The sequence below is a fragment of the Macaca fascicularis genome, chromosome 17 (assembly GCF_037993035.2).
Source record: "Macaca fascicularis isolate 582-1 chromosome 17, T2T-MFA8v1.1".
Lineage (NCBI taxonomy): Eukaryota > Metazoa > Chordata > Mammalia > Primates > Cercopithecidae > Macaca > Macaca fascicularis.
This window is the reverse complement of record NC_088391.1, coordinates 86,371,708-86,399,619: the sequence shown is the minus strand read 5'-3', so window position 1 is coordinate 86,399,619 and position 27,912 is coordinate 86,371,708. Positions and strand designations below refer to the sequence as shown.

At 43.8% G+C, this 27,912-nt stretch overlaps 1 protein-coding gene across 3 annotated transcripts in view; it reads right to left on the bottom strand.

Moving 5' to 3' along the window:
- Nucleotides 1-26,601, bottom strand: part of CLDN10 (claudin 10) — a 206,593-nt gene extending 179,992 nt beyond the window's left edge. For 2 of the 3 annotated variants that reach the window (XM_074021284.1, XM_005586103.5), the window contains exon 1: nt 26,210-26,601. In XM_074021284.1, the coding sequence (XP_073877385.1) occupies nt 26,210-26,366 (157 nt within the window). In that variant the 5' untranslated portion in view covers nt 26,367-26,601. Of the gene's footprint in view, nt 1-26,152 lie in introns of all 3 variants that reach the window. The other variant, XM_005586102.5, reaches the window with a different exon arrangement.
- Between the last annotated feature and the right edge of the window lie 1,311 nt (nt 26,602-27,912).

Here is a 27,912-nt window from a genome sequence, read left to right as displayed (position 1 = left end):
TGGTTTTATAAGGGGCTCTTCCCTTTTTGCCATGTGAAGAAGGTGCCTTCTTTCCCTTCGCCTTCTACCATGATTGTAAATTTCCTGAGACCTTCCCAGCCACAAGGAACCATGAGTCAATTAAACCTCTTCCCTTTATAAATTGCTCAGTCTCAGGTATTTCCATATAGCAATGTGAGAGTGGACTAATACAGTCAATTGGTACCACAGAGAGTAGGTTGCAGCTATAAAGATACCCATAAATGTGGAAGCAACTTTGGAACCGGCTAACAAGCAGAGGTTGGAAGAGTTTGGAGGGCTCAGAAGAAGACAGGAAGATGTGAGAAAGTTTGAAACTTTTTAGAGACTTGTTGAATGACTGTGACCAAAATGCTGACAGTGATATTGACAATGAAATCCAGGCTGAGATGGTCTCAGATGGAGATGAGGATCTTGTTGGGAACTGGAATAAAGGTGACTCTTGCTATGCTTTAGCAAAGAGACTGGAAGCACTTTGCCCCTGCCCTAGAGATCTGTGAAACTTTGAACTTGAGAGAGATGATTTAGGGTATCTGGTGGAAGAAATTTCTAAGAAGCAAAGTGTTCAAGATGTGACTTGGGTGCTCTTAAAAGCATTCAGTTGTATGCATTCACTAAGAGATGATTTGGAATTGGAACTTATATTTAAAAGGGAAGCAGAGCATAAAGTTTAGAAAATTTGCAGCCTGACAATGCAACATAAAAGAAAACCCCATTTTCTGGGGAGAAATTCAAGCAGGCTGCAAAAATTTGCATAAGTAATAAGGAGCCAAATGCTAATCACCAAGACAATGGAGAAGATGTCTCCAGGGCATGTCAGAGGTCTTCATGGCTGCCCCTTCCATCACAGGCCTGGAGGCCTAGGAGGAAAACTGGTTTCATAGGCCAGATCCAGGGTCTTGCTACTTTGTCCAGTCTCAGGACTTGGTGCCCTGCATCCTAGCCATGGCTAAAATGGGCCAATGTACAGCTCAGACCATTGTTTCAGAGGGTGCAAGTCCCAAGCCTTGGCAGTTTACACATTGTGTTGGGCCTGCAGGTGCACAGAAGTTAATAACTGAGGTTTGAGAACCTCTGCCTAGATTTCAGAGGATGTATGGAAATGCCTGGATGTCCAGGCAGAAGTTTGTGGCAGGGGTGGAGCCCTCATGAAGAACCTCTGCTAGGGTAGTGTGGAAGGGAAAAGTGGGGTCAGAGCCCCCACACAGAGTCCCCACTAGGGCATACAGTAGTGGAGCTATGAGAAGAGGGCCACTGTCCTCCAGACCCCATAATGATAGATCTACTGACAGCTTGCACCATGCACCTGGAAAAGTTGCAGACCCTCAATGCCAGCCTGTGAAAGCAGCTGGGAGTGGGGTTGTACCCTGCAATGCCACAGGGGTGGAGCTGCCCAAGGTCATGGGAGACCACCTCTGGCATCAGTGTGACCTGGATGTAAGACATAGAGCCAAGGAGATAATTTTGGAGCTCTAAGATTTCATGACTGCCCTGCCAAATCTGGACTTGCATGGGGCCTGTAGCCCGTTTGTTTTGGCCAATTCTCCCATTTGGAACAGGTGTATTTACCCAGTGCTCTTCCCCCATTGCATCTCAGAAGTAACTAACTTGCTTTTGATTTTACCGACTTATAGGCAGAAGGGACTTGCCTTGTCTCAGATGAGACTTTGGACTTGGTCTTTTTGGTTAATACTGGAATGAGTTAAGACTTTGGGGGACCATTGGAAAGGCATGATTATGTTTTGAAATGTGAGGACATGAGATTTGGGAGGGGCCAGGGGGAGAATGATGTGGTTTGGCTGTGTCCCCACCCAAAATCTCATCTTGAATTGTGATCCCCATAATCTCCATAATCCCCACGTGTCAAGGGAGAGACCAGGTGGAGGTAACTAAATCATGGGGGCAGTTTCCCCCATGCTGTTCTCCTAATAGTGAATTTTCACAAGACCTGATAGTTTTATAAGAGGCTCTTCCCCTTTCACTCAGCACTTCTCCTTCCAGCTGCCTGTGAAGGAGGTGTCTTGCTTCCCCTTCACCTTTCACCATGATTGTAAGTTTCCTGAGGGCTTTTCAGTCATGCAGAACCATGAGTCGATTAAACCTCTTTCCTTTATAAATTACCCAGTCTCAAGTATTTCCTTATAGCAATGTGAGAACAAACTAATACAGCTATGATCACCACTGCACTCCAGTCTGGGTCACAGAGCAAAACTTTGTCTCAAAAAACAAAACAACAAGAACAACAAAAACACGGAGGTTATTTCTCCACCTCTTCACTCTGTGTTTGGTTATATGACTTGCTTTGACCAATGGGATGTCACAGACATGATACAATCAGAGGTCTACACAACCACTCATGTGATTAGACTTGTTCTGCTGTACTTTTGCCATGAAAAGAATATGCTCAGGCTAGCCTACTGGTCCTAGGAGGTAGACAGAGCAGAAACAAGTCACCCTAGCCAACCTCATCTAACATCGGCAAACCCCCATTAGACCCCAAGTGCATGAGTTGAGTCCAGTTGAGATCAGCAAAGCCCAGCCTAGATTAGCCAAACCTCACAGGTGCAAGAAATGAATGTTCATTATTGTTGTTGACCATGAGGCTCTGTGGTTGTTGGTTACATAGCAATTTTCTGACAGTAGCTAACTCACATGTCAACTTATTTTCAACATACCCTTATGAGATGACAGAGATTGCTGCAGATATGCCCAGTTCAGTTTTGGCTTCCTTGAGGGTCTTCAAGGAGTACACCCAAGGAAAAGGGCAGAAACCATAACTATATACCCAGGCTGCCTCTTCTGTTTGGAAGAGATCCTTATTTGGAAACCATTCATATGATGCCAGGCTAGTGGCAACCCCAGGGGAACTGAGGGTCAGAAAATAGTATCTGATAACTGGGAAGAACTAAGATCATTTCTAGCTGCAGAGTATCTGAAACTCGAGTAGGAAACTAGAGAATGGAACAAACAGTGGTAGCAACGGGGATTCCCCCATATCAGTATGTGATTCACCAAATACAAGGTCAAACAGATAACCACAACTCCCCTGTCAGTTCCCAAGACTGCATAGAACACAGAGCCCCTGGCACCTTGTTTTGGTCCTCCCTGAGTTTCTACACACCCAGCTTCTCAAAGAAAGAGGATCCATCTGCATACGAAACAAACTCTGCAATGTAGAAGTTGGCTGTTTCATCTGAAGCAGATTTTGTAAGCTTGTGCAATGGTAAGAATGTAATTTAACTCAACAAATTTTTTTAGTACACAATAATACTGAAAACTGGAATAATCTCCAGAGACGTGGATGGACTAGGAATTGGATCTGCCTCCATATGCCAGCAACAGAGGTGACCAGAAGATGGGTGCAGTAAAATGCTTCTGGATCACAGGAACACTTGCAGGACTAGGACACAACAGGAAGGCTGTGGGAGGAAGTGCTTTTGCAGAGGAACATGTTGAGTTTGGTTTGGGACCTATGCTATTTACAGCCTGGCAGGGACACTGTCTGTCTTACATATTTGTACATATCAGCTCCATCTTTTTCCTATTTCCCATTCTGCTTCAATCCTGCCTGCAAATTTAAATCTCCCTTGGAGAAAAGACACAAGAACTTGTTTTTTCTGTGATCTGCCCTTACAAACCAAGCAAAATGCCTAATGCATAGAAGATGCCTAATGAATGTTTCCATTTTTTTTTTTTTTTTGGTTCATTTTGTTTTGTTTCGTTTGGTGCAGGGTCTCCCTCTGTAGCACAAGCTGGAGTATAGTTGCATGATGATAGTTCACTGCAGCCTTGAATTCCTAGGCTCAAACAATCCTCCCATCTCAACCTCTTAAGTAACTGAGACTACAGCTGTGCTCCATCATGCCCAGCTAAGTTTTTTTAAAAAGTTTTTGTGGAGACAGGGGTCTTATTATGTTGCCCAACCTGGTCTCGAACTCCTGGCCTTAAGCAAACCTCCTGCCTCAGCCTCTCAAAGTGCTGAGATTACAAGAGTGAGCCACCATGCTCAGCTGATTTTTGTTGCATGAAGGAATAAATACATATTTGAATATTCTTGGACAGGGGTTTTACCTCTGCTTCCTGGAGTTCCTTAGAGAAAAGTGGGGTGGAATAGGAGAGTAGATACGGGAAAGGAATTGGGAGATTTGTGGAGACAAGGAACAGACAAGGAATAGGTAAGAAAGCAGTGTTGGCAGAACTCAGGATTAAGATTTTTGGGAAAGTAAAGACAGGGAGTAAAGATGGGAGACGATCTACTTGGATGTGCAGATAGCAAGTGTAGTTTAATACCTACAGGATATGAAATTAAAAGTTTCACCCCAAATGACACACAATTTTATTGTCTCTGGCATCACAATAAATAAAAGCCTCTTTCAGCATTTTTGTACCTGCCTCTGGCCTGATGCAGTCATTTTTATTGCACTGGATGGTATCTGTATTTATTATCAAACCAGGGAATTTCTGCTAAGTCATCTTGAAGTCTAACTTAGCTTGCACAACATGCTGTTTCATAATTAAATTAAAACTGCAGGATATTTTGGATTAGAAGAATCTTCCTTCAGCCAGGCCTGAGTTTAGTAAGGGAGTGTGACCTGTATGAAATAGAATTCCCTCATCCAAAACATCCGGAACATTTCACTGGATTAATTTGTAACTCACTGGGAGATTTTTAGTTCAATTTGCTAAAGATTTTCTGTTTCCATTTCTCTTTTCAATTCAGGTCAATATACAGTTATTCAACTCTTTTATTGAAAATGATATGAAAAGTGTTACTGAGTCCAAAGAATAAAGAAAATGAAAGGTAAAATGCAAGCAAAGGAAGAAATGTAATGAGTGAATAAATAAGTTCATTCATGAATAAAGAATTTATTCATGAATAAATAAATCCATTCATCCAACAAATGAACTTACAGAACCTTTATTTTTACCATGCACGAAGCTAGGTAAGTACTATGCAGTGGGGGCAGAACTATAAGCCATAGTTTCTGTTCTCTAGAAATTCAGAATTTTGTTTATTTATTATAGAAAATTTGCTCTTAGACAGCTGAAGTCCAATTTATATTGGTGTTTTAATTCAATCAAAAACTTCACGAAGAAATAAACCATGAACAATTCCCTTATACCTTTAAGAACACATTACATGCTCTCTGTGGGAAAAGCCTAACAAAATCACTTTTTTGTACTTTGCACCACTGGACAGGATATGTGTGTATTGGCTAGACAGAATCCTGTGGCCACTGGCCAATAGGCTGCAGGAAGAGAATTTTAAAATAGTTTTTTTTTTTTTCCCCATTAGAGGCTATAGAAAATAATCCTTGACTGGGCCCAGTGACTCGCCTGTAATCCCAGTGGTGTGATCAAGGCTTACTGTAGCCTCTAACCCCTGGGCTCAAGCAGTCCTCCCACCTCAGCCTTCCAAGTAACTGGGATTACAGGTGTACTCCACCACACCCAGCTAATTTTAAGATTTTTTTGTAGAGACAAGGTCTCACTATGTCGCCCAGGCTGGTCTCCAACTTGTAGCCTCAAGTGATCCTCCTTCCTTGGCCTCCCAAAGTGCTAGGATTATAGGCATGAGCCACCATGCCCAGCCAAAGATATTGTTTTGACTGGACTTGCAGGCTTGTGACTCAAACTTGACTGTGAAGGGGTGGAAGTAGGTGCTACATCTCCCTCAAAATATTCATTTGCATTTAAAAACCAGAAGCTGCCTATAAAGTTGGACAGCATCTTTGCCCTTAGTATATCCTCAGATTCATGAATTTTCATAGGAGTCAAGAAGTTTTCTGAAAGGGTCCAGGACCCTGACAAGGCTCCCACACCCCTCCCTTCATCCTTCCACACTCACACCTCATCCCCTCTGCTGCCTCTCCACTAATCTTCTGTGACAAGGCTGGAGTATACAAAAAGAACACTTTCCTTGGGTGGGGAGAGGGGAGGGGAGCCTGCACCAGAGATTCTGACTCAGCATCAGGCTTGCTTTCCGTCCCTCCTTCTCTCTCTCTTTCGTTCGTTCATTCGTTTTTGAGACAGAGTCTTGCTCTGTCACCCAGGCTGGAGTGCAATGGTGCAATCTCACTGCAACCTCCACCTCCCGGGTTCAAGTGATTCTCCTGCCTCAGCCTCCCAAGTAGCTGAAATTACAGGCATGCACCACCACACCTGGCTAATCTTTGTATTTTTAGTAGAGATGGGATTTCACCAGATTGGCTAGTCTTGAACTCCTGACCTCAGGTGATCCACCCGCTTCGGCCTCCCAAAGTGCTGGGATTACAGGTGTGAGCCACCTCGCCTGGCCTGGCCTTCTTTCAATGACTGGGGAGAAGTGCAGGCCTGGCCCAGGGGACACCTGCACTCAAATTATCCTGACTCGGTCAACCTGGTTGTGGGTAGATCTTCTGGCAAACACTTGTCCAAAGATAAATTGAAATTGTTACCACGCTTGGGACCCTTGGAGAGTGAGAAAAAGAGAAGGTAGATTTAGAGCTATCAGAAGCCAGCATGGGGGAATGAGATTGAGGGGCAATGTTGGCAGTAAAATCTCAAACTCCCAACCTCAGGTGATCCGCCTGCCTCGGCCTCCCAGAGTGCTGGGATTACAGGCGTGAGCCACCATGCCCAGCGAGGCACTAGAATCTCAAGTGGGAAGATCTCATATGCAGAAATGTTACTGGGACAGCAATGCCTATGGACCTTTTCTAGAAGCAGTGTTAGCATAAAACATATCATTTTTAATCACTGTGTGTGTGTTTTTTTTTCTTTTTGGGATGGATCTCACTCTGCTGCCCAGGCTGGACTGCAGTAGTGCAATCTTAGCTCACTGCAATCTCCACCTCCTGGGTTCAAGCGAGTCTCCTGCCTGAGCCTCCCTAGTAGCTGGGATTACAGGCATGTGCCACCACAACCTGCTAAATTTTTGTATGTTTAGTAGAGATGGGGTTTCACCACGTTGGCCAGGCTGGTCTGGAACTCCTGACCTCAGGTGATCTGCCTGTCTCAGTCTCCCAAAGTGCTGGGATTACAGGCTTGAGCCACCAGCCCGGCCTCTGTGCTTGTTTATTTAGAGGTAAGGCTCATGGAATTTGAGGCTGGTGGGTGAGGATGTTGGTGGAATGATAGCCCAGCCCACTCCTGCTGACAAGAGAGTGGGTTCTCCCGACAGACAAGAGCAGGTAGGAGAAGAGGAGATAATTACAAATATTGCTAGGGAAGAGATGTTTAGGGAGGGGACTCCTGGAAAAGTCTGGAGTTTCTGCCTAGATTTCATGTGAATTGGGGCATAAATGTAAAGATAATAGCATTTGTTCCCATATGCTGGTATATTACGGAGAATAACTTTTACAAAAATAAAATTAAAAGTATGAGATATAAGAGAGGTTAAAAAGTAAAAAACAAAAACAAAAACGAAACCCATTACATGCTGATTAAGGAAAGAATCAAGGTTTATAAATAGGAAGGCAAGACCTGTATACTGAAGTTAATAATAACAGGTAATTACAAATATTTTAAGAAACACACTATTTGCAATATTTGAGTTGGGGAGTGTGAGTGTGGTTGGAGACAGAGGAAGTAACAGAAAGTCCTGACAGGAAAACAAGTTCAGATAGGAAATAATTTATTGTTAGAAAATTATTTCCACTTCTCATCTTAACCATTTGAGTCAAAGGAAAATAGAGTAAGACACATGAAAGAACAACTATTTCCAGACCAATCATCCTCAGACACGTTTTATAAAAGAGATAACCCAAATGGTACCAGGCTATCTCGAGAAGGTTATGGCTTGTAATTTAGTCTGCTCTCAGTGAATGGTACTTTATGTTTACCTTGCACTTTTACTAAGTTGCTCATAACATTCAGAAACTGGAGCCCTCACAGAAATGTCCACGCGACCCAGTCACTTTTCTGAATCCAGCAGCTGAAGAGCTGGAAAGTTCTTTTTCTGCTGACTGCGGTCATGCATGACTGGATAATTTATGGGCAAGACCAACAACCACATCCATATCTCAAATTCATTAATGACCAAGAGAGGGACTTAACCCAGAATCACTCAGAGGATGAAAGTCCTCAGGGAAGGAATCTGTTCAAATAATCAGAGGCTTTTTAAAAATAAAAATAATAATAAATTATGATTTCTCTCAGCAGCACCTTTCAAATACAGGGAGGGCTGTTTCTTACTGCCCAAAGAGAACATTTTGAAGGGTGCCTGAGATTTTTCATGTTAATATCTATACGAAAGGACCAGATGTGATCATAAAATGAAGGAAAACATGAGCAGGGAGAAAATTAGGGGTTAAGAAAATGTCCCAAATTTCAAAAGGGTACATTTTGGAAATTGCCATTGATAACAATTGGTAGCTTTGATAATAACATTGATAGCTTGGTAGCAAACGATAGGAAAATTCGAGAACAGATCATTAAAGAGATGGTGTTTGAACCTTAGAGATAAAAGGGGCTCCTGTTGAGAACCAGGGTGAGCCTCTAAGAGCAAGAGATGTGTATCAAATGCTTTCTCTTTTGAAAAGTTTGCTAGGATGCTTTGAAACATCTATCACACTGTGCTTTGGACAAGAAGGTTGAAGTTGGGCTGATAACCATTCCGATAGACTTGGTAATGACACCAAGGAAGGTGAACCTGGAAAGTCTCCATGCCCTGTGGTCTGCTTCTTGCTCTCACTCATTCAACTCAACAAATGGTTCTGCACTAACTCAACATACATGGATACAGCCTGGATTTTATGCAGGGTGGTCTTCCAGGCAAGGGATAGAAAGAAGTTGTTGGATCCCTGTCTTCACAGGGCTTATAATATAGTAGTGGCAAAGGACAAGTGCACAAGTAACCACAATGCAAGGCAGAGTAGCAAAGCCACAAGAAAAGAAGTACCAGCTGTGTGTGGAGGCTTGCGCCTCTAGTCCCAGCTACTAGGGAGGCCGAGGCAGGAGGATAGCTTGAGCCCAGGAGTTGGAGGCTGCAGTGAGATATGATTGTGCCACTGCACCCTAGCCTGGGTGACAGAGCGAGACCATGTCTCTAAAAACAAAAGAGAAGTACCAAGTGCCAGGGGGACCTTGAAGACAAAGGTCCCTTCTAGCTAGAAGATTAAAAAGCCTTTGCATAAGAGATGTCATTGGTGGTGCAGCTTGAAGGAAGAGAGAGATGTGAAGCGATAAGCAGGTGTTTGCCCCAAATGGCATGAGCAGAGGCACAGAGAAGGGAGAAGCTCATCTCGAAGTCCAGTCTGAGAAGCAGGAGGACTGAAAAGGACAGTCAGGGCTGTTGTGATGCATTCTTCCTGCCAGGAATTGGACATTTCTGGGCGTCCTTGATGGGTGATAGGACTTTGGGACTCAATAATTACACAGTCTCACATTTGAATCCTGCCACGGCCACCACCTTAGCCATGGCACTGAGAAAATTATGGCCCTTCTCCAAGCTCTATGAAGTGACCTCACCTGCAAAACGGGCATGGGTAAAGCTCCTAGTACAAAAGCTCACTCTGGGAACCAAGCGAGGTCACAGTTACAGCGGTGCATGCACAGAGGAAATGCTCTCAATGCAGCTCAACAAAGCCCAGGTTTAAACTGGAGGAAGCTCTGCCTTTGGGGGTCTCATCTGTAGCCTTGATTCGAGCAAGTAGAACGGTGAATAGATTTCTTTTTTACTATTTGACCACAATCTAAACTTAGCAGGGAGAGCCTTGATGCTGAGCCCAGGTAGACAATAACCTGAGCTAGAGACAGGGTGAAGCTCCCTCCAGGGAGAATGGGAGGGGTGACCATCAGATTTGACAGGACTTGGCATTGGCCGGGCGTGCAGTCTGAAGCAGCAGCAGGTGGGCCTTACGTGCTACAGGTGTCTAACCTGGGTGACCAGCTGAATGGAGAAGCAGGCAAGTCAAAGGGGACTGTGAGGAAGACACATGGCAAAGAACATGGAATTCGAAAGCAGGGAGCTTGGCGAGAGCCTGGGATCAGCGCTCTGGGAAAAGAGAGGAGAAGAGAAATGTGCTGCCACCCTCCCGGATTCAGACATCTCAGAGCAACATGAGAAAAATGGGGGAGGGCTCTTAATCCCTGCAGGGTTCCCACAGAGACCCAGAGGGAATGTGCAGAAGGGTTTTAGGTGATGCCAAACTGGGAGATCAGCTAACAGAAACACAACAAAGTCTGGTTTCAAAGCAGTCTTGAAAAGCTAGAATTGTCAGTTAGAGCAAACAACAAAAGCGAACTCATATATTAACTTTCACATAAGGCAGATTCTGCTATTATCTTCATTTTACAGATAAGAAAACTGACACACAAGGCCAGGTGCAGTAGCTCATGCCTGAAATCCCAGCACTTTGGAAGGCCAAGGTGGGAGAATTGCTTCAGGCCAGGGGTTCAAGACCTACCTGGGCAACATAGGGAGAACCCTGTCTCTACAAAAAAATTTAAAAATTAGCCAGCACAGTGGTGTGCACCTATAGTCCCAGCTACTCAGAGGCTAAGGCAGGAGGATCCCTTGAGCCCAGGAGTTCAATGTTACAATGAGCTATGATCACACCACTGCACCCCAGCCTAGATACCAGAGCAAGACCCTGTCTCTAAAAATAAAACAATAAAAAAAGAAAACTGAGTGGCCAGGTGCAGTAACTCATGCCTGTAATCCCAGCACTTTGGGAGGCAGACGCGGGCGAATCATTTGAGGTCAGGAGTTCAAGACCATTCTGGCCAATATGATGAAACCCTATCTCTACTAAAAATACAAAAATTAGCTGGGTGTGGTGGTGCATGCCCGTAATCCCAGCTACTCGGGAGGCGGAGGCAGAAGAATCACTTAAACCTGGGAAATAAAGTTTGCAGTGAGCTGAGGTCACGCCACTGCACTCCAGCCTGGGCGACAGAGCGAGATTAGAATAAATAAATAAATAAATGAAAAAAAAAAAAAACCGAAACACACAGAGAGGTTAAGTCACTAGGTTGGTAGTACAGCTAGTAGCAGCAGACCTGGGATTTCAACAGGATGTCAGGCTTCGAGGTCTATGGTCTGGAAGGAATGAAAGAGGGAAATGGATCATTATGGAGTATTTATAATTTGTCAGACTCCAAATTTCTCCCAAGGGAGTCCTTAGGAAGCTGGGAGACTTGGAAGGAGGTAAGATGATTTAAAGCATGGCTTAGTGGGACAGGGCATGGTAGCTCACGCCTGTAATCTCAGCACGTTGGGAAGCCCAGGCACGCGGATTACTTGAGGTCAGGAGTTTGGGACCAGCCTGGCCAGCATGGTGAAACCCTCATCTGTAGTAAAAATACAAAAATTAGCTGGGCATGGTGGCGTGTGCCTATAATCCCAGCTACTCAAGAGGCTGAGGACCGAGAATCGCTTGAACCCGGGAGGTGGAGGCTGCACTGAGCCGAGATCACGCCACTGAACTCCAGACTGGGCGACAGAAAGAGACTCCGCCTCAAAATTAATATAATATAATATAATATAATATAATATAATATAATATAATATAATATGGCTTAGTGGACAAAGATGATGATGTGATGGAAGGTCACTTCTAGGCACCCCATAGGCCTGTGAGAGCCATCTGGGGAGGCAGGAGCTAACTTTTCTGTACTGACCCCTGCCCCGATATGAATGACTTCTGAGCATAGTGTGGATAAGCAGCCATCCCCAGCTGTTTTTGTTCAGGGGGTCACATTCCTCACCGTCTGTGAAAATCTTGGTCCCTAAGTCTTTCTTTCCCTCTGAAGACTATGCGTGTGATATGTATGAGGTGTCTGCAAGGTGCATAGTGTATGTATATGTATGTAGTTAGGTGTGGAGCTTGCATTGTTGTATTTGGGTCAATGGGTGTCTATGTGTGTGTGGTGCCTGCCTGTATGGTGAATGCACATCTGTGTGTATGTGCTGACTGGTGTGTATTTTTCTGTGTGTGTGTGTGTGTGTGTGTGTGTGTGGTGTGTAGAGGTGTCTGCATGGTAAGAGATTGTGTGTATGAGTAGTTAGCTGTAGAACCTGCCTGGCATATGCGTGTGCATGTGTGTGCCTGTGTGGTGTGGGCAGTCTAGTGTACGTTTATTTCACAACACTAGATGGAATTGGAGCAAAAGCTGGATAGCTTAGCACCTGTGCAAAGGAAGATCACCCCACCTCTCCCAAGAGGGCTCACCGAAGGCACAGGAAGCAGAGGCAGAAAGAGCCTGGCAAGGGAGAGGCTGCACGGCTGCACCCCCGCAGGGACCCCCGCAGGGCAGCTTTGAGGCTGCAGGTGGGATGGGAAAACTCCTGGGGAGGACTTTCTCGGGCTCCACACCTGCTGTCCCGGATACTCCTGACTTGAAGCTGGAATAGAGGGAGCCACTAGGATAACATGCGTATTTTTCCAGGTGAAAAAATGGATACACACACACACACACACACACATGCACACACGTGCCCTCCCCCTTCTCATTTTCTCCCAAATTCTCACAGCTAGGAGCCATGCTTTGACAGTTCTTCCCGAGGTGTGGGGTAAGAGAAAGCAAGTCCTGGTGAAGGAGCTGAAGCAGGGAGGCAAAGGAGAGGCACTGGGGATCAGGCAGATCAATGATGTCCAGAGCATAATGTTCAGGACAGGCACTGGGGCAGAACTGAGCCACCAGGCATGCTGGAGTTGGGGGATGGGACCCGTCATAAGGCAGATCTACCACCTGGAACCAGACATCAGTCGCCAGGAAAAAAGTGACAGGTCTGCGGTCCAGGTTTAAACAGGAGAGTGGGCAGCAGCTGACCTCCAGGAGCTGGAAGGCTGAGCAAAGTGGCACAAACACAGAGCCAAGGCGCAGCGTCAAGGAAGGACCTCGGCCACTGCAGCAGCGTCAGTTTAGTGGGGACGTTTGTAGGAGTCCTCCAGTGCAGGCTGAAATCCCCTGATATGACTGGCTCAAGGCTTGCTGGTGGAAATGAAGGAGGACATCTGGCGGTAGTAAGATAAGAAGAAAATTGTCTTCCATTTCCCCCTGCCCACCTCACAAATGTCCACATTCTGTGTTCTGGAGAAAATCAGCCTCCCAGTAGGATGGCGGGTCCGTTTTTATGCATGGACTATATTTGGTGAGTATAAACTAAAAATATCAACCCAAGGAAATTTAGTTAAAGGCAGGACTTGTTCTCTTGTATCCCCCCGCCCCCACCATCACTCTGTGCCTGGATTTAGAAGTAGTCATCCCTTCTCCCAGAAAAGGTTAGATGGCACACACTATGGGCTTCTTAGCACCCTTCCAGATATCAGCTAGAGATGGAGAGCTACGTATTTCTTATATTAATTATATTAACTCTTTTTTTTTTTTTTTTTGAGACAGAGTCTCGCTCTGTTGCCCAGGCTGGAGTGCAGTGGCACGATCTCGGTTCACTGCAACCTCTGCCTCCTGGGTTCAAGCAATTCTCCTGCCTCAGCCTCCCGAATACCTGGGATTACAGGTGCCTGCCACCATGCCAGGCTAATTTTTGTATTTTTAGAAGAGGTGGAGTTTCACCATGTTGGCCAGGCTGGTCTCAGACTCCTGACCTCAGGTGATCCTCCCGCCTTGGCCTCCCAAAGTGCTGGGATTACAGGCATGAGCCACTGTGTCCAGACTTCTTATATTAATTCTAACATTGATTAACATATAGGTTTAAATAGAATGGTATTAACATAACATATATAACGTTTACTGCTTCAATTCCTGGTCCTTCTAGGCTGTGAACATCTAAGGGCAGAGATGAGGTATTTTTATTGCTGTATTCCAAGTTATCTAGCACAGAGCTTGGCAGCTGTTCAAAACTACTGAAGTCAATACACAAATCAGAGACATAGATTTTTAAATATTTGTGTTTATTTGTACATGTGCACAGAATCTCAGACCTCTCACACTGGAAATTGCTTGGGAGATTACCTCGTCTACCTTCCCAGCCAGTGCAGGAAGGGGTTCTACAGCCTCTTAGCAGACTACCATCAACCTCCTCTGGAAACTTCTAGCCAGGTCTCTGTGAGACAGCCTGTCCCATTGCAGGGCAACTCTGATAGAAATGACTTCTTCAAAGTGATCCTAAACCACACTCTCTAGAAACATCTACTCAATATCTTCTCCCACTCTGTGCCCTATATTTGTTTCCGTTTCTTCCAGGTTAAACAAATGGCCATGAGAAGTGATTTCAAAACCTCTCATCCTCTTAGTCACCCTCCTCTAGAATCAATTAATTGGTTTATGTTCATGTCCCTTAAAATATATGGTGTGTAAGACTAGAACTATGCAATTTGACTACAGAGTAGTTGGGGACTATTACCCGTCTCACTTTGTTATTCCTGTGCTATTAATGTCACCTACAATTGCATTAATCTTTGTAGCTATCACATTTTCCTCTTGATTTGTATTAGACATCTAAAAAGCACAGTTAAAAAAAAAAAACTCAGTCAAGCCAATCTGTCTCACTGTCTACAATTGGTTTTTCAAGGCCAAACCCCATTAAGTTAAGAAACTGACTGATTGAGATCTTGGTACGTATTGGAAAACACCGCAGGAGAAGGAACTAGAGGTTACGTTGGGACCAGCTTTCTCTATCCCACTGCCCATCAAGTTTCCTGGCAGGAATCCTTGGAGATATCCTTGACCCCTCTCATTCCTTACAAGTCACCAAGACTCAACAATTCTGCCTCCAAATATCTTCTTGTATTCCCACTGCTATGCCCTTTGCTCAGATTCTAACACATTAAGTGCAAATCCCAAGGGTTTCAATGTTTCAATAGCTTTCAGCTTCTTCCAGACAAAGTCTGGATCCCTTTGGAGGGCTTAAAGGTCTCTTTGGGCACTTTTGTTATCGACATCTGCAGCCAGATGCTCTCCCTCCCTCTGTGCACATCTCAGGTATCAGCCATTCCAGTTATGTGCTTCCTGTTCCTGCACGCACTTGCCTTCTTCCCGCTTTTAGGTCTTTGCTTGTATGTCCCAGGCATTGCTCTAGACGCTGTATGCAAATTCACACATTCAGTCCTCACCATCATCCTCTGAAGTAGATAATATTCCCATTTAACAGACAGGAGTGCTCAGGCCAGGCATGGTGGCTCCTGTCTGTAATCCCAGCACTTTGGGAGGCCGAGGCAGGCAGATCACCTGAGGTCAGGAGTTCGAGACCAGCCTGATCAACAAGATGAAACACTGTCTCTACTAAAAACAGAAAAATTAGCCAGGAATGGTGGTGCACATCTGTGCTGAGGCACGAGAATCGCTTGAATCCGGGAGGAGCAGGTGGCAGTGAGCTGAGATAGCACCACTGCACTCCTGTCTGTGTGACAGAGACTCTGTTAAAAAAAAAAAAAAAAAAAAAAAAAAAGAAGAAGAAAGAAAAAAGAAAAAAGAAAACTAAACTAAAACAAAAAATAGATGAGGGAGCTCAAATGTTAAGCATTCTTCCCAGAAACATGCAGTTAATGATTTTTGCAGCTGAATGAGTCCCTCAGCCCAAAATGCCCTCCTTTCCTCAGCAAACTTCTTGTCAAACTTCTGCCCATCTTTCAAGACAGTACAAGCCTCAGCTCTTTGGGAAGACTGCCTCCCTCTGAACGTAACCGTCCAATAACGTTTAGCATTCGGGGCTAATTGCTAAATGGTTGCCTTACTCCCAACAGCATATATCTGAAGACCTGCCCCTGTCCTGTTCCTCCCTGAGTCCTCAGAGCCTATATTCTGCACTAGGAATCCACTGAATGATTTGCCAAATTATCATCCTTCGGTAATCAACTTTTCCTGCAATGCACATAAAAATCTGTCAAAAGTTTAATTGTAGACCTGCTGGCTTCTGAAAATCAAGTCAATTATCCCAAGTTCATTTAGGAGCAGTGGCGCTTCGTATAATGTACATTACCTACATATGCACAGGCGCAGGAAGGTTTTAAATGACTAAGCCCAGCACACCATTTGCTCAGAAGATGTTCCTCAAGTACATCTCTTTTAGGATACCATTTAGTCTATGAGGTGCGAGGAAAGCTGTGCAGTGGAGACAACCAGATGGGCAATGAGCAGGGAGAGGAGTTATGAACCTTGTGAAAGATAAACCTGAACCTTTTCTATGCTACATGTTCACCAGGAGAAAATCAGAGACGTATGAAGTCTTAAAGGAGTGGGGGACAGCAAAATCCATGCCTTGCTGTCCTACAGTCCAAACACCACCAAGGGCTCTGGTATCTATGCTGTATTAACTCTGTTTTCTTGTTTTTTGTATTCTCCATGCTCTGGCATCTGGGGCCTCACTGACTTGGGGGAAACTGCTCCTCCAACCCAAGGGCTAGCCAGTTATTACAGATAGTAAATGACTCCCTACAAGCACATCTTTCATAAGCAAACCAACCATCCCAAAGACCACACCCCCAACTACCTCCTTTCCCAAGTGTTTACCCATTAAGCAGGTATTTCCTTGCCCTAATCACCCCAGGGTGGCAACCAGACAACTTGGGACTCCTACAACTTGGGACGCCTACACTCCAGAGCCTGCTGAAAGGATTAAAACGAGCCAATCCTAAACCTGCTTAGTTTTCCCAGCCTGGCTTATTCCTTCCCACAAAAATCACAACAAGGACTCATGAACATGAGTTTCCCACCCAGCTCCTGAATGACCCTGGGTCTTCCCTGCATGGCCCCGCATGCCATGCCGTGTCTCCCACTTCTCGGGATCGACGAGTATAAAACTTCTTTCCTGACAGTCATTTCCATGTCTGTGCATCTTACTATACCCGATTAAAACAAATCCCCAGTTCATTTTAAACACAGGTTAGTCTACATCATAGAATAAGATTCTTTTCCTTAACCTTCCCCACAAGCTTTTGAAGCGTGTAACTAGACATCATTATTGTCAACAACATCATCATCATCGTTATACTACAGCTAAGAAAGGGAAACAAGGGCAAATGCCAGGGATTCACCGAAGGTCCACAAAACATGGCCAAGCTGGGACTTAAACACAAATTTGGGGGCTAGTACCAGATGCTGGCCGTTTCCCCAAAAAGATTTGAAGAAGCCCATAGGAAGTTAGAAATATGGTCCCCAGTGAACCTCAGTTGCTTCGTATATAAAATGGAGACTACAGAGTATCTTTCTTCTGGAGAACTATGACAATGTATGTGAAAGCACTTTGTAAAACACACTGTATACATGCATTTAAAAACCAGTGACTTCATGTTACATGATTAAAGTCATCAATGAATAACATGACGGCTAACTTATGATCGTGACAGCTGCTCATGATGTAAAGTATTTTACATTATCATTTCATTTAACCCTGACAACAACCCTATGAGTTGATTTAATAATCATTAATTCATAATTAGTATTATTACCTCCATTTGCAAATGAGAAGATTGAGTCTATGAGAAGTTAAGGAATGTGCTCGAGTTTGCACTGTTAGCTCTGTGTGGAGCTATGATTCAAACCCATATATTAAACTGTCTGTCCCAAAGTTTTTCCCTGCCCTCAGAACTAAGAATACTCAAGTAAACATTTGCTCTTTTCGGCTGCCCGGCAAACCAAACACACCCTAAGCCTGGAGGAGCCCTGCCTTCCCCTGTGGAGCCCAAAGGGAGCCTTTTCTCCCCATTCTGAGCTATTACAATGTGTGATTGACACAAGGAATAGATCCATGTCTTTAGTGAGAAGTTGACATCGAAATGCAAGGTGGTCTTGACTCATACAAAATAGCAAATCTTAAGGGCAAACTATAGTCCAGTATCCTTCACATCATGAGCACAATATCCTTCACATCATGAAAAATATGACATAGGACACGCGGCAAAGGAGCAAAGGCATGCTTCTATCAGGGTTTGCGTTCCAAGAGGCAGCTACTGCAGTCCTGGTTGGAAACAAATGGATACAGCAGAGTAATAGCCACCTTCCTACAGCTGAGATGTGACCTTTCAAGGCATTGAAAGAGATATTCATGGACATAATTGCCACTGTTTATGGAGAGCCTTATTTGTGTCTGGTACTACATACGACACTTTACCTGTGTTATTTGTTGGTTGTTTTTTGCTTTTTTGAGACAGGGTCTCACTCTGTCACCCAAGCTAGAGTGAAGAGGCTTAATCACAGCTCACTGCAGCCTTGTCCTCCCTGGCTCAGGTGATCCTCCCACCTCAGCCTCCTGAGTAGCTGGGACCATAGGTGCCCACCATCACGGCCGCCTAATTTTTGTATTTTTTTGTAGAGACAGGGTTTCACCATGTTGCCCAGGCTGGTCTCAAACTTCTGCACTCAAGCGATCCGCCTGGCTTCGTCTCCCAAAGTGCTAGGATTACAGGCATGAGCCACCATGCCTGGCCATATGTGTCTTATTTAATCACCATTTAACAGGAAAGCACACTGAAGCTCAGAGGGATTAAGACCCGTTAGTAAATGTTACGTCCATCAGATTCCTAAGACCAAACTCCAAGCAAAGATTTCTCAAACATTTAATGTGCATAGAAGACACCTGGAGATCTTATAAAATTGCAGATTCTGATTCAATAGGTCTGTAGTGGGGCCTGAGATTCTGCATTTCAAACAAGCTCCCAGGAGATATAGATGCTGCTGGCTGGTGGACCACATTTCAAGAAGCAATACTCTAAATGTTTGTGCTTCTTAGATACCATCATAAAAAATATTCATGGCAGGCCAGGTGTGGTGGCTCAAGCTTGTAATCCCAGCACTTTGGGAGGCTGAGACAGGAGGATTGCTTGAAGCCAGGAGTTTGAGATAAACTTGGGCAACACAGTGAGATTCCCATCTCACTGTGTCCAGCTAATGTGAAAATTAGCTGGACGGTTGGCATGTACCTGTAGTCCCAGCTACTCAGGAGGATGAGATGGGAGGATTGCTTAAACCCAGGAAGTTGAGCTGTGATCACGCCACTGCACCCCAGCCTGGGAGACACAGCAAGACCCTGTCTCAGAAAGGAAAGAAAAGACCACAAAAACAAATCCATGGCTCTTTTACTTGTTCTAAGCACTTCCCTAGGACGCTCTCCCTTTTCTAGAGCTTGGTGACATGAGAAGAGATTCCCTCTGCAATATAAATGTCAGAATTTAACTCAATGAACAATTTCTCCTTCCATTTATTCAATCCACACACCTTTGCTGAGTGCCTTCTAAGCCAGACATAGCGTAGGTATGGGGGAGACCAGGATAAATGAGATAAGGTCCTGGCCTCTAAGACAGGAGCTATGGGTGGAGACAAGATATCTTAAAAAGTGTCTGATGCTTCCATGAAAGAACAGCCTGCAGCACACTGCCTTAGGATCCCCAGTCCAATCGTCCACTGCTATGGCAACTGAGGTCAGTCTGACCACTCCAGCGCCATCTTCACCACTGTAAGGCTAGGGCACTTTTCAGCATTGTGCCTTCTAACCATATTGATACAGAGACAATTTTACAGTGGCTCAACCTGTCCAGATTCTACTGCAAAAGTCCAATTCACCTACCTTGGGTTATGACTGTGTCAGTACACATATAATATTATGCCCCCGTTTGTTGGAACAGAAACATGTTGAATGTTTCTTGGACTTCACCCAGGCTGGAATGCAGCAGTGCAATATCAGCTCACTGCAGTCCCAACCTCCCCAGTTCAAGCAATCCTCTCACCTCAGCCTCCCAAGTAGTTGGAACTACAGATGTGTGCTGCCATGCTTGGCTATGTTTAAATGTTTTTTTTTGTAGGGACAGGGTCTCCCTCTGTTGCCCAGGCTGGTCTTGAACACCTTGGCTCAAGTGACCCTCCTGCCTCAGTCTCCCGAAGTACTGGGATTATAAGCATGAGCCACCACACCCAGCTTCTTTATACTTTTAAATAATTTTATATGCATTTGGGACATAGCATAAAAACTAATCTGAAATTAAATTTAAGTTTATTTAATGAAACTTAGTTTCAGAAAGCAGCATGGGGATCTTAGCGAATGGAAAGGTAAGTGTTATCCAAGGGTGTAGTTATCTATTAAAAGTATTAATATTGGCCAGGCTCAGTGGCTCATGCCTGTAATCCCAGCACTTTGGGAGGCCGAAGTGGGTGGATCACAAGGTCAGGAGTTTGAGACCAGCCTGGCCAAGATAGTGAAATCCCATCTCTACTAAAAATACAAAAATTAGCCGGGCATGGTGGCACGAGCCTGTAGTCCCAGCTCCTTGGGAGGCTGAGGCAGGAGAATCACTTGAACCCGGGAGGCAGAGGTTGTGGTGAGTTGAGATCACGCCACTGCACTCCAGCCTGGGTAACAGAGCGAGACTCTCTCTCAAAAAAAAAAGAAAAGTGTTAATATTTTGGAGGCATCTAACTTATTAATTTTCCCTCACTGACATAGTAATTCATTTTCATTTATTAATTATTATTGTTTGATATTTACTATTATTATTTAATCATGGACTAAGGCACTGCTATGTTGTGACTCTTTGTGTACCCCCAAATTTATATGTGGAAATCCTAACCCCCAAAATGATGGTATTCATAGGTGGAGCCCTTTGGGAGGTGATTAGGTCAGGAAGACACAGCCCTCATGAATAGGATTAGTGCTGTTATAAAAGAGGCCCCAGAGGCCGGGCACAGTGGCTCATGCCTGTAATCCCAGCATTTTGGGAGGCTGAGGCAGACAGATCTCTTAAGGACACGATTTTGAGACCAACCTGGACAACCGGGCAAAACTCTGTCTCTATTAAAAATACAAAAAATTAGCTGGGTGTGATGGTGGACGCCTGTAGTCCCCGCTACTTGGGAGGCGGAAGCAGGAGAATTGCTTAACCTGGGAGGCAGAGGTTGAGACTGTACTCCAACCTGGGCAATACAGCAAGACTCAGTCTCAAAATAGTAATAAAAATAATAATAAAATAAAATAAAAAAGAGGTCTCAGAGAGCTGCCGTGCCCCTTCCACCACGTGAGGATGCAGTGAGAAGGTGCCATCTATGGGCCCTCGCCATGCACTGAATCTGCCAGTGTCTTGATTTAGGACTTCACAGCCTCCAGAACTATGAGAAATAAGTTTCTGGTATTAATGAATTACCCAGTTTACAGTGTTTTGTTATTGCAGCCTGAGTGGACTAACACAGGCATACATTCTAACTAGCAAGAAGTCTAAAGTGATGACATCAGATGGCTCCCAGCTGTTCCCTAGATGTGACTAAACCCCCAGAAAACCCTCTTTCTCTAGCAAGTAGCATTCCTTGCGATGGAGTCTTGCTCTGTCACCCAGGCTGGAGTGCAGCTCGATCTTGGCTCACTGCAACCTCTGCCTCCTGGGTTCAAGTGATTCTCCTGCCTCAGCCTCCCAAATAGCGGGGACTACAGGTACCCGCCACCACGCCTGGCTAATGTTTGTATTTTTAGTAGAGACAGGGTTTCACCAAGTTGGTCAGGCTGGTCTTGAACTCCTGACCTCAGGTGATCCACCTGCCTCAGCCTCCCAAAGTGCTGGGATTACAGGCATGAGCCACCATGCCTGGCCTCTTTACCCCCATTTTTATGGCATGGCCGAATAAGGGAGTGGGGAGAGAGGTGAAGCAGCTGGAAAGTGAGGAGAGAAGGCTCACAATCCTGTAGACAGCCAGCATCATTTGACTGCAGCTTCCAGATGACTGTTTGGTTTCATTCCACTGAAATCCTGGCACTTTTACTTGGGTCTTGTGGTCATTTAAGGTCATTTAAACCTATCTCAACCCAGATGCAGAGAAGACTGTAAACAGTCAGGAACACAGGAAGCTGGTCAAGATAATAGATAAGGCAGGTGGCGGGGAAGGCCGTGGCAGGGCACGGTGGCTCATGCCTGTAATCCCAGCACTCTGGGAGGCCTAGGCTGGAGGATCACTGGAACCCAGGAGTTTGAGACCACCCCGGGCAACATCGCAAGACCCTGTCTTTACCATGTCCAGCAAAATCTGTTTATAAATACAATTATAAACAAAATTATAATTACTTATAAGTAAAATTAGCCGGGCATGGTGGCACGTGCCTGTAGTCCCAGCTCCTCAGGAGGCTGCGATGGGAGGATCACTTGGGCTCAGGAAGTCAAGGCTGAAGTGAGCTATGATCATGCCACTGCACTCCAGCCTGGGTGACAGAGTGAGACACTGTCTTAAAAAACAAAAATTAAAAACAGAAGGAAAGACCTTAATCCCATGAGCAACTATAACCATTATAATAGAGGATAGTTTTATGGCTATAATTCTTTGGGAAACTTCTACTGCCAGGTGGCCAAGCACTGTGAAGTTCTCGAATTGAACTTCAGGTTGAAAGATATCTGAAGGAACTCTTGGAGACCTGTTCTCTTAATTTAAGGATGAGGCACAGAAGGTGTCATTGCTGAAGTCAAAGTCTCACAGCAAGTCATAAAGGAGGCAGAACGCGAGGCTCAGTCTGCTGAGTCATAATCCAGTGACCTTCCTTCGGGTTGCCTGCACGCATTTCTTCACTCGCTCCTCAATTCAGCACACTCCAGCCTTCCTCCAGGAATACAATTTTGCCCTCATCGTGAACCATCTGTAGTCTCACTCATTATTTGGCTTATTCAGTCATTTGGCAGCTCTATATCTGGAACCCAGCATGTGCCAGGGGCACGACAGGAACATGACAGATCCAGCCCCTGTCCCAAGGTGATCATGATTTGCTTCAATTTCTCACTGCAGCCACGCTTCCAGGATTCAGTCTTCCCCCTCAGAAAGAACTGCTTCTCTCCCTACTATGAGAGATGCTTAACTTTCACAGCGAAAGCATTCCTATTAATGTTGCTATGAGAGAAAAACAAAACACAACAAAACAGGAGACCTAGTTTATGGTAGACTTAGTGTCTAAAGATAGTGAATTGGCTTTGGATTTTAATCAAGCTTTCAGGCTGTAATAAGAATTGAATTGCAGGTGTCCCTATGGTTTATTTCACAGAATGACAGTTGAAGGTGGCCTCTGTATTTTTTTACAATAGCTATAAATGCTGCTCACCCAAAAAGCTGTTTGCTAACATCAACTTTTTAAGGGATGTAGTCACTATTAATCCAAATGAAGCCCTGAAAAGCTGTGGCTACACTGAAGCATTCAAGAGGGTTAGCTATGAGAAGGTATGACTCCAGCAATGAAGTTATATAATCAACAAGAAAAAAAAAAAATACAAACCCGACAGCTTAGAAAGATTTTCTGCTGTTCTTTCTTAGAGGAGGTTTAATCTGGCCTAAGTCTAAGAAGATTTGTCTCAAATTGACAATGCAGGCTTAAATACTTTATTATTTTAAAAGGTGATATAACCATTTTCATTCTTCATTGACTTCTGAGTTCTTTTCTCAATTTGTAATTATTGCGACGTTGGAGAGATTATTGGCATAGATAGCTTTTCCAGTTCCCTCATTGTTATGTTTTCAAATAGGAATAAAAGAAAAGCAACCAGCAATGACTCCATGGGAAAGGAAATCCAAATGTGTGAATCCCTGTTTCCTTTGGAAATAAGAATCAGTGTTTCTGACATTGAAAATAGATTTCTGCAGCAAAGTGTATCATTTACAAAGATTGTGACTCAGGATGAAGAAGGTAGAGAGATTATATTAATTTAATTGTACTTGTTCTTGGGGAAGCATTGTCAGTGGGTGAGATTTTCAAACTACCTACGCGCAGGGGATACAGGAGATACAGAATAAATTATTTTTACAATCAATAAGCAAAGTTAACTTTAAAAATAAAGTTTTGGCCAGGGTGGTGGCTCATGCTTATAATCCCAGCACGTTAGGCGGACAAGGCAGTAAGATTGCTTGAACCCAGGAGTTCAAGACCAGCCTAGGTAACATAGTGAGACTTCATCTCTACAAAAACCTTTAAAAATTAGCCAAGTGTGGTGGCATGTGCCTATACTCCCAGCTACTTGGGAGGCTGAGGTGGGAGGATCACTTGAACCTGGGAGGTGGAGGTGGTAGTGAGCTGAGATTGCACCACTGCGCTCCAACCAGGGCAACAAAGCAAGGTTCTGTCTCAAAAACAATAAATACAAACTAAGAAGGTTTTAAGGGTGAGAGATATCTGGACCATCATAAATGCTAGTAATAAAATTCCTAACTCTGTGATGATGTGTTTGGGGAAGTAGCAAGTTGAAGTCATGTAAAGTGTACCATGGTTCTTTAACCCACTTTGAAACTAAAGTTGAACACATATTTCCAATAACTGGGTTTCATTAAGAAATACAGAATGAAACATATTAAGGTAATTTTCTTTCTTTCTTTCTGTTTCTTTTTGGCCTGAGGAAGTACAGGAATTTAGGATCAAGTATGGTTTACCAATGACATTTTAAAATGAGGCCGGGCACGGTGGCTCAGGCCTATCATCTCGGCATTTTGGGAGTCAGAAACAGGTGAATCTCTTGAGCTCAGGAGTTCGAGACCGCCCTTGGCAACACAGGGAGACCCCATCTCAAAATATATATATATAAAATAATTGAACATATAAAAGATGAACCCAATTGAAAACAAACAGACTTACCACATGCCATCTCTTCTACCTGATTCCTAAGGTGAAAAAGGGCCAAGGGGGCCCCTGGAGAAAGAACGACTATAAGACGTGCAGAGTGACAACAGGGTCTCCACACACACTCTTCTTTCCCTTTAAAAATTCCCCCCTTTCTAGGCAGTGTTCTATAGCAGAAGGAACAGTGTTGAAATACCCCAAAATAAGTTTAGAAGTTGAGTCTGAAGAGAGACACAGCATGGATTCCTCAAATGGGTACCTCGGAAAGTCCATGTTATTTCAGGGCCTAACTGAGGCATCCATGCTTGAATATTTCTTTTGATTGTCATTAGAAATCTCCTGGATTTAGTTAAGTATTCTCTCTTTATCCCCTGGCACTCGCTGTAGACTAATGATGTGCATACTTGACACAAAATCTCCTAACACATTTTGCTTCAGTAACTTCCTAGTTAAAATTTTATTTCATTTTCTTTACTGGGGCCAAGGTACAGTTTTACTATTTGACTGTGAAAAGTCTGTATTTTACCAAAAAACAAGGAGCAATTTTTAAGATAATAAACCCACAACTTGTTGCAGATTTGTAAATGTATCAAATGTGCAGAAAGCAGAGGCAGATAGTAATTCTCATAATGACATGAAAGCAAATGACAATTGTTTCCCTGAAGGCATCCTGGAGTATGAAAATGTCCTTAAAAAATACATGTTCCCTCTTTGAGATATGTACACTTGTGATAGAATTTCTAATATGCACAACGATGAAAACTTGCCCCATGTATTTTTAAAACAAATAAATAAAACCAGGTAACCAAAGGGGAAAGTAAACAGCATTTTCTTTCACTTAACTGCTTTCAAACTTTTCTTGCTGTTATTTTATCATTCAATATGGTTTTTTTGTTTTGTTTTGTTTTATATCTAGGCTGTGACAAACATTAAAAAAAAAAACATGGAAACCCCTCTGAAAATAGAATTCCTTCCTTTGTTATCAGGAATCTAGGATAAAGTAGATGTAAGGAGACATATGGATTACCTTACAGGCCTTTTGGAATACCCAGTGTGACTCCAAAGGAAAGAGTGGAAGTGGCTGCATTGTTTTAAAAGCCATTTTCAATTTGCCATCATTTGCCAGTTCCAATCTATCAATGGCATATTCCATATATATGTGTGTGCATGTATATGTGTATATACATTCATATAGATACCTGTGTGTTATATATGTGTATGTATAGATACACATGTGTGCATATATATACACATATAGATACCTCTGTGTGTGTGTGTGTGTGTGTGTATATATATAGAGAGAGAGAGAGAGGAAGAGAGACAAGTTTAAATCAATGAGAACGTTTCCTATATAGAGGTGATGACCCCTCAAGATTCCTCCATGACTCAAGGCAAATTGAAACTGACTTTTAAAACAATCTAATCACTTCCACTCTTCCCTCTGGAGTCACACTGGGTATTCCAAAAGCTCCGTAAGGTTATTCTTACATCTCCTTTGTCAAATAAAATAAATAATGTCATTCTTTCAGCCAATACTCATACACCCCATCCTTCCTAGGCAAATCGTGGCACTGTGATTAAGCACTCAGTCTTCAGAGAGTTAACAACCACCCATAGACAGCTACTTCAGCACAGTTGGAGGGGGAAAGTACATTTTACCTCCACCCCAAACAAAGCCATTATATTTACCTGCTACTTTGAAGATAGTAAAATGCGGTCGGCAATGGAAAGAACCCAACGCGTTACCTGCGCAGTTCATCCATAGACCCTGGTAAACCCAAGTGGCTGTTATCACCGAGGAGGCTCGCGTGGTCACTTTCCACTCATTGGACGTGGTAGCAGCAACGAGAGCTCCAAACCCTCCGACACCAGACACCAGAGCCCAGATCTGCGCCCTGGACATGTCGCGCCGCCTTCGCCAGTGACACTGTCCGGACAGAACGCTTTGGTGGTCTAGGCATGCAGCTGATAGAGAACACTTTGACAAGCGTCACAGCCAGCGGATGTGGGTAGGTGACAGCGTTTCATGCTCGGATGGCCTGAGGAAGTACAGGAATTTAGGATCAAGTATGGTTTACCAAAGACATTTTAAAGATGGCCTGAAAGAGTCGTTCTGATTTTCTACACGGATATTTATTAAAATTTCGTAGATGAATTTTAAGGGTTTTGATTTCGCAGATCTTTTTTAACTTGCCACCATAGTTAATGCTTAATTTTCTGTTAGCCTGAAGCTTAACGAACCGTGCAACTACCAGATATTACAAAGTACAAATTATACAGTAGCAGTTAAGGCTTATTTGATCAATTGCTTTAGTCTCACCTGCTTTTGAATCTTTACATAATTGAATCATATTGTAGAAATTCTCCTATAACCTATTTTTTTTTTCACATAACACTGAATTTGAGGGATTTATCCATGCTCAGGAATGTAGTTGTCATTCATTAACTATTACAGCTGAATATAGTATTTCATTAAATGCAATTTAAGGAACACGATTTATTCATGTTCCTGGAGCTGAACATTCGTTCTGTTCCCTTTTCTCCCTAATAACCATTGGCGCAGCTATAAACATTCTTGGGCATTTCTTCTTGTGCATGTGAGCGAGAGTTTCTCTAGGGCATATCCTAGAATCAGAATTTTGCTAGGATGTAGGAAACACTCATCTTTAACTTTATAGACAATGCTAAATTGTTTGACTAAGTAGTTACAGCAATTTAGAGTCCCACTAGCAGTGGGTAAGTCCTCCGTGTTCCGCTTCATAACACAGTACCTGTGGGGTTGTTGAGACTGTTATTTTTTCTTTTGGCCAGTCTGATGGGTATAAAGGTGTCACATTATGATTACTAATTTATATTTTCTGATTACTAAGGAGGTTGAGCATCTTTTTGTGTGTTTATTGGTTATGTTTTTGTCTACAATGAAATATGCAACTTTTGCTCACCTATCTATTGAGTTGTTTGACTTTTTATAACTTATTTTTAGTTATCTATATACTCAAGATAGTAATCTTTTGTGGATTATTTATGTTGCGGGTATCTTCCCCCAGTTTGTGGTTTCTCTTTATGTGGCCATTTGAGAAACAGTCTTGGTTTTAATATAGCTAAATCTATCAAGTTTCACCAAGTGATTTGTGGTTTGAGATCTTGATTAAGAAATCCCTCTCTTGGGCCTGGCATGGTGGCTCCCACCTGTAATCCCGGCACTTTAGGAGGCCGAGGTGGGAGGATCACTTGAGGCCAGGGGTTTGAGACTAGACTGGGCAACATATTGAGACACTGGCTCTATAGAAAATACAAAAATTAGCTGGGTGTTGTGGTGCAGGCCTGTGGTCCCAGCTACCTGGGAGGCTGAGGTGGGAGGAGGATGGCTTGAACCTGTGAGGTCAAGGCTTCAGTGAGCCATGATTGCACCACACACTCCAGCCTGGGTGACAGAGCTGAGACCTCGT